Source organism: Theropithecus gelada, chromosome X (assembly GCF_003255815.1).
Source record: "Theropithecus gelada isolate Dixy chromosome X, Tgel_1.0, whole genome shotgun sequence".
Lineage (NCBI taxonomy): Eukaryota > Metazoa > Chordata > Mammalia > Primates > Cercopithecidae > Theropithecus > Theropithecus gelada.
The window spans coordinates 7,670,251-7,677,856 of NC_037689.1; the positions used below are offsets into that span (position 1 = coordinate 7,670,251).

The following is a 7,606-nucleotide window of genomic DNA, read 5'->3' on the forward strand; positions in this document are numbered from 1 at the left end:
AACAAATAAATAGTCTTGTCAACCTATGGTCTGAATCCCCAGGCGTATTTATAATGTGGCCATACTTAACATGATGGGACTTGATGGAATACAGTAAGTCCTCACTCAACATTGTCCACTGGTTCTTGGAAATTGTGACTTCAAGTGAAATAACATCTAACAAAATGAATTTTTCCCCTTATCAGTATTGTAACAACATTGAACAATGTAACCAAACAACATGAAACAATGTCGTAACTAAACAACATTGAACAATGTTGTACATTGTACATTGTTGTACAATGTACACCTGCTGTACATTGTTTTACTTAATGTTGTAGTCTTCAAGAACCTATGGATAATGTTAAGTGAACTACTGCTATACAAATAAAGACGGCCTGAGCCTTTGATTTTCAAATCACAAGTGGGGAAGCAGAAGAGCTCCTTTATTGATTGGACTTGGACAGAGAAAACAAAGCCCACTGGGAAGAGCCTTGACGTAAGTTTTTTTCTCATAATTAAAATTATTTCTTTAATACACACTTATGCATTGTTTGTAAATTCCTCACTTAAAACAGTAAGTGGTGAAGAGTTTTTAAGTTTTTAAGAGTGATAGAACATATTCAACTATTTGAGAACGTAATAAAGCTAACTGAATAGCATTATATAATGAAATTTAAACATCATTCAAAAGCATTTCAAATAACCGAAGAGTTTCAAATGGAGTATTTTATTCATATGTTAGGTATCATTTTAACATATACACAAACACTGACACACTCTGGTCTGCGTGGAACAAGGGTGGTCTAAATATCCTAAAAGAAAATGAAAAATTAAAGTACATTAATTTTTCATTATTATAGGCAATTATGTCCACATCACTTACAAAGCTATTACTGATATTGTCCAAGGAAGCAGAGTGGTACAGAGGAAGGAAACTTGAGGGTAAATTCATCAGTGACATAACTGAGATCTCAACATGAGAAAGCTGACAAAACATGAATTTTTGCTGTGAAATTTCTCTTTGCAAAATATGAAGAAAAGTCAGTCAATGGGCAGTAAATAAGAGTAGGTGGTGAACTTCTGCTGTCAATTCTTCTCACAGTATCTTGCAGAGGCATCAAGAAAATTGCTTAGTCCTTCTCTGGGACCAGTTTCAGAACTTTTCCAATTGCAATGGTCTTACCCTCATCTCTTAAAGTAAAACGACCCATCTGAGGAAAATCTTTGAACGTCTCGAGGCAGATGGTTCCTGCTGTCCTTAAACGAGCAATGCATACTTGATCTTGTTTCACGAAGCGGGGTCGTGTCTTACTTTTTTCTCCTGATTTTTTGTCTACCAAGGAGATTAAGGCTGTTATCTCAACTTCCTCAATACAAGTATGAATGTGCAGCACCGCATTATAACCTGGGCAGATGATGGATTTGTGCTCAATAATCACTATCTGAACATCAAACGTGCGTCCAGAATGGCAGAGGTTACTAGGATCACAAAGTATGAATCCTGGAAGAATCTCTTCTTCTTCAATTCCCTTCAGTCTGATTTTGAGGTTTTCACCTGGGGCTACAAAATCAGTTTCAGTATCATCAGAAAGTATTCCAAGAACTTCTACATTGTGCTTGTTTGGCATCATCACAAGCTGCTGGCCTTTAAAAATGGACCCAGATTCCAGCTTTCCCAGGACCACAGTGCCCATATCCTTGTACTTATCCACAATTGGCAGTCTTATTGGTCCATCAATTGATCTGTTGAAGTTTGGCAAGTTATCCAAATACGGAATAAATGGTAGTCCAGTGTACCAAGGGCAGAAATCTGATTGCTCTTTAATATTTGCTCCGGTCAGTCCTGAGCAGGGCATAAAGTGAATGTCCTTTTTTGGACTGAAGCCGACTTTTTTCAAAAAGGGTACCAGTTTTTCTTTACATTCTTCATATCTCTCGATGCTCCAATTTACTGTGGGATCATCCATCTTATTAATAAGCACTATTAAATGTTTTACCCCTGCCGTTTTTGCCAACATAGCATGTTCTCTTGTCTGTCCACCTTTTTCAAATCCAGTTTCAAACTCTCCTTTCCTGGCAGAGATGACCAGCACAGCCAAATCAGCTTGAGAAGCACCACCAATCATATTTGGGACAAAACTCTTGTGGCCAGGGGCATCTAAAATTGTGAAATGTTTCCTTTCTGTTTCAAAATAAGCACGACCCACTTCGACTGTTTTACCCTTGTCTCGTTCTTCCTGATTTGTATCTAAGGCCCAGGACAAATACCATGTTTCTCTGTTTTTCTCCTTAGCTTCTCTTTCATATTTCTCCAGTGTTCTTTTGTCAACCATTCCAGTTAAAAACATTATCTGTCCTCCGATGGTTGACTTGCCAGCGTCTACATGGCCAATGAATACTACATTTACGTGTTCTTTCTTAGGAGCACCTGAGGGTACAATCACATATTTGGATTTTCTTATTTCCTCTTTTTCCTCCATCATTTCCTGGCCACTTTCTTCTGGGGGCCCCGAATCTCCCGAGGAACCACCCCCAGGCTCAGCTTCACTTACTTCTTTACTGTGCTCCCATGATTCTTCTAGGGCCATTTCCACCTCTCCATTTTCTACAACAGGTTCTGAAAGTTCCATGGTAACGGCTGAATTGGAACCTTCAAGCGACACTAACGGTTCCTCTCGGGAAGGTTCCACAGGTGCCCCCCGTCCCATCCTTTTACCTTGAGGGTATCCCGCGCCGGTGCAGGTTTCATCGTTGCTGCCGGAGCCGGCCGGGAGGGTGGGCGGCTGAGTCGGGCTCCGCAGGAAGGACGGCACGAACTCCGCGGCGTGTACGTTAGGCACGAAGGGCTTGGCGTTGACGTTGAGCTGACGGCTGAAGGCCGAGCTAAGGGGCTCGCGCTGGGCCTCGGCCACCGCAGAGGAGACTCCATCCCCGCTCGGGGCCGACCCCGGGGCTTCCATGTCCACCTGGTCCCAGCAATCGGGCGCCGAGTCGCTGCTGCTGCTGCTGCCTGAATCCATGGTCTCAGAACTTGCTGTGTGGCAGTGAGGGAGCGAGCTCAACAGACCAGAAAGAGCGGGCTCCGCCGGCGGGGTTAAGGTAGCAAGAGCGAAGAGCCAAGGGGTAGCGACACGAACCTTAGCGGCACCGCGGAGGCAGCTAGGCGCCGATGCTGCATTCGCAACTGCGGCGGCAGCAGCAGATATGGCGGCTCAACACTCTCCTCTTGTGTGTGAGCGGATCTCCTCCCCCAAACCCCAACCACTTCCGACTCCTCCACCCCCAACCCAACGCCGGGCGTGGATTGACCCCTCGCTGCCATCCGTACGCTTGGCTTCCTTACTTCTTAAGCCAGGACTAAGTCCAAAAGTACTGTTTTTTAAAACGAAAATTTCCATTCACTTTTTTGTTCACACGATCTGGGAGAGCGATTTGACCACAATCTGATGATTAAATCTAGACAGGAACACATGATATACAATTCTACTAAAAGATTCAAGTAAAAGTGAACATTCCTATTGAACAAATGGGAGGCAGGGTAAGGGTTAACTTATACAGAAATTCAGAAACACAGAAACTGAAGGGAGAGGCAAGGAATGAGTAGGGAGGGACTAATGAAATATATGAGTCTGTAGCCGAACTTAGGAAATGAAACTTAAGATCACTCATTAATTTGAAATTCAGAGGTCTTTTGATTTTCCCTTTCCAGTGGGCCCCCATAAGCCTGTAACTTCTGCTGATGGCTTCTATAGTTTAAAGATAGGGTTTCAACTTCTTTTCATGTTAAGCACCCTGGCTGTCTGAGGGGAGAGAATTTCCAAGGAGATCCTTGTTCCAGTGAAGCTTCTAGTCACTTCATATGCAGATGCTTGCACAATGGCTGGCCTGCCATTCAATGGTGGATCACGTAGACAAGCACAAGACTCAGATCACTCTTGTTTTACCAACCAACTCTATTCTGGGTTTATCTGCACTACTCACCAGCACCTCCCTAGTACATCCTGTGTCCACAGGCCTCGAGTTTTCCTGCCTTATTCCGGGGGGCCTGGAATCCTACTCACTGCACTGGCTTTGCTCTAAGAAACAATCAGTGTCATGCTGAACCCCTCTACAGTTTATGGTAATGAGACAAGACTGTAGGTGTCAGCCTAATTAAACCAATTAGGACTTCTGAGATGAACAAAGACCTTAAGACCCTAATCAAAAGAATCTCACTCTCAGAAAGTGTTAACAGTTGAGCCAAAGCCTCAGCGACCTTGTTTGTAAGTTAATTTAGTGCAAACTGACATAGAAAATACAAACTTATTCCTCTGAATCTGTTTTCAGTCTTCATGTACTCAAATCTGTCACCTTTTCTTTTTATGAATTCAGGTTTTGTGACATACCTAGAAAGACTACTCAGTCCAAACAACCTGCTTAGTACAAGATGGTGTCACATAGTTGGAATTTTTTTTTTTTTTTGAGACAAAGTTTCACTTTTGTTGCCCAGGCCGGAGTGCAGTGGCATGATCTCAGCTCACTGCAACCTCCGCCTCCCGGGTTCAAGCAATTCTCCTGCCTCAGCCTCCCGAGTAGCCGGGATTACAGGCGTCCGCCACCAAGCCCAGCTAATTTATATATATATGTATATATATTTAGTAGAGACAGGGTTTCACCATGTTGGCCAAGCTGGTCTTGAACTCCTGACCTCAGGTGATCCACCTGCCTCGGCCTCCCAAAGTGCTAGGATTACAGGCATGAGCCACCACATCTGGCCTCATAGTTGGATATTAAATAAATCCAACAACAAGGCGAAATATTGTAAAACCAAGTACCTGATTTATAACTTGAGAATTGTGTTCTCCAGACTTTAGGGGTAGGAAAAAAAGACAGACTTGGACCCTTGATGTTTTCACTCTGGGGTTGCCACAGTTATACTAGCTCTGTACTGTTTCCAAACCTTTAGATATCAAACACCTTCATTCTTTTTGCCTCGGTTATGGATTAGTTATTTACAGTGACATAAAGAGAGTGTGCACACCTATTCACAATAAACAGGAAGAACTGAGAGGCAGAATGTGCAGAGAGACCCTCCACACAAGTGCTGGAGCCTTCTTGGACATTGTGTGAACCTAGAATTGGCATTTCTGGGAGAACTTGTCAAGGTTTTGGCAGCCGTGTTCACATGAGGTAATTCATCCAAGGAAGCAGAAGATGTCTGGGATTTTTCCTTCACCTGGGTCAAATGCATTGGTCATGAGCATATTGGCATGACTACTACTTACTGATATCTCAGAGAACATCGGATACTTCACTGTTAGAACCATAAAGGAGAAATCAGAAATCGTCTGTGAATGTCCTCATAATCCATCATTCCTGAGGTTCAAGGGGAGGCAGGTCAATGCAAAAGAGAGAAGCACTGACCAGATTGTATCCGGAGAGATAGGCCTTGGACAAAAATCTTTTGATTTGTGTGATTGGATGCTTGTATCTAGTCTTTCTGCCTAAGAGTTCATCAGTAAATGACAGAATTTGCCTCACCAAAGAGGAAAATTTAAAAAAGAGTGTAGGTGATATCCAACCATTGCTTGATTCAATCTTTTTCCTCCTTTAAAAATCTTTTTTATTGTAAAATATAGCACAAACACAGAAAGTCACATTAAAAATTATAGGTTTTTGACTTATGAGAAAGGAAGCACACTTGTAACAACCATCCAAGTCAAGAGAAATTTGCTAGCCAACCCAGAAGGCTTCCTTATGCCCTGTTCAATCACAAACAACTTCCTCCACCTCTCAATGTAACTCCTATTGTGACATTTATGGTAATAACCTATACGATTTTCTGTATAGTTTTATTACACAAATATGTACACTCAGACACTACATTTCAATTTGGCCTGCCTTTTTGATATTTCTTTTAAGTCTTTTTTAATCTATTGCTACCCAACCTATCTTCCCCTTTTTCATGTCATTTATTTATTGAGGAAAGTGGATGATGTGACTGGTAGAGGGGTTTTTTGTTTGTTTGTTTGTTTGTTTTTTACATTCTCAGCTTTGCTGACTGTATCTCTATGACAGAGTTTGGAATATTCCTTTGTTCTCTGTATTTCCTGTTTATCAATAATTAAATCTATGAGCTTGATCAGATTCAGGTGCAATTTTTTAACAAGAATACTTCGAGGGAATTTTGATTATTTCCATCAAGAGGCACATGAGGTCGGGTTGTGACTCTTTTTACAATTAGCCATAATTATTGATACTTGTGTAGAAACATATCATTAGAGGTTGCAAAATTGTGATATTGTACTTCTGTCATTTCTTTTTTATTTATTAACTAGAGTGCTGTTCCAAAAAATGTACCTTCAACAATTTTGTTACTTTGAGATACAGAGTGTAAAGGAAATGCAGGAAAAGTGCTTGATTCTTTCGTGTTATTTAGCAGTTTTCAAAAATAATGAGTTAGCTCCCTAGAATCCTACACTCACGACAAATAAAGATTTTAAAAGGGATAATTGTGAATTACTGGATTTACATATATTTGAGGCATTTTGATAAATTTTACTTACTATATTTATATTAATTTTACTTACTATATTTATGATCATTTGCCAGTGCCTCTTCAGGTTGAATTCTGAACACTTTTGAGACTATGCTAGTAGTCCTTGATGGTTTATTTATTATATGGTTTGACAAGATGTACTAGGCTAATTACACAAATGTTTGCCAAACCAGGAATACTGGTTCTCAATGATAACATGGAAAGATAGATAGAATTCAGAAAATAAAATAGTCATTTGATTTATCCCACCTACACATATAGTAGTCTCAGTACTACCACCATCAATATGATTTAAAATAAACAATTTTTTCTTTGCATAAATGCTTTCTTTATTCTCTGCCTGTATTTCATAGTTGAATTGCATCTATCTGATAGTCACATTTATTGAGTGCTTCCTAAGCATAGATCATATTTCAATTATTTTATATGGATTCTCTCATTTAATTTTCCCTATCATCCTTTGAAGAAGGTAATCTTATCACTCTGTTTTACAGATAAGAAAATAACATTCAGAGAGGCCAGGGATTACTCAACATCGCATAGCTAGTAAATAGTGGACTTGGAGTTTAAACACAGACAATATGATTCTAAGACCACACTGGCTTGTATCATCTACCACATATATATAAAGAAAGGAATAGGGAAATTTGTCAGGGTTAAATCACAAATAGAGGAAGAAGGTAAAATCTTAGATTATCTGGAAAGAATGGAAATAAAATACATTTAAGAGAGAAAGGATAATTCAGTGTAGTTCTTTCATGAGGATTTGTGTTTCTTTCCTGAAGTAGGAGATTGGAAATTGTGAAGGAAGACTGAAATAAGAAAAATGATGAATAGGGGAAGATTTACAATGGGCCCTTATGGTATGGGGGATGTGGCTGATTTGGGAGTAATAAAATTGCTTTTTAAAGAATTTAGGTAAACAAAAACAGCACTAGACTGGAGAACATAATATCTTTAGGTTTTGAGATTCCTGTCTTTCCCCATGTTATATCTAGCATCATTGGGCAACTTGGGGCACAAGCAGAGTCTTAAGTTTCATCCAGGTTTAGGTAACAGTGGTGTATGATAGGCTGAAAGGAGGAG

The 7,606-nt window shown here is 40.2% G+C and overlaps 1 protein-coding gene across 2 annotated transcripts; it reads right to left on the reverse strand.

The window, feature by feature from the left end:
• Window positions 1-389: 389 nt before the first annotated feature.
• GSPT2 (G1 to S phase transition 2) lies at window positions 390-3,239 on the reverse strand. 2 transcript variants are annotated; one of them, XM_025373534.1, is made up of 2 exons: window positions 2,929-3,189; window positions 390-2,865 (listed from the first exon to the last, which is right to left on the reverse strand). In XM_025373534.1, exons 1-2 carry the CDS (start codon window positions 3,000-3,002, stop codon window positions 1,113-1,115), a joined length of 1,827 nt encoding a protein of 608 aa, XP_025229319.1. In that variant the 5' UTR covers window positions 3,003-3,189; the 3' UTR covers window positions 390-1,112. The 2 variants fall into 2 exon arrangements, with proteins under 2 accessions (XP_025229319.1, XP_025229318.1); XM_025373533.1 differs by having other exon boundaries at window positions 390-3,239.
• Window positions 3,240-7,606: the final 4,367 nt, after the last annotated feature.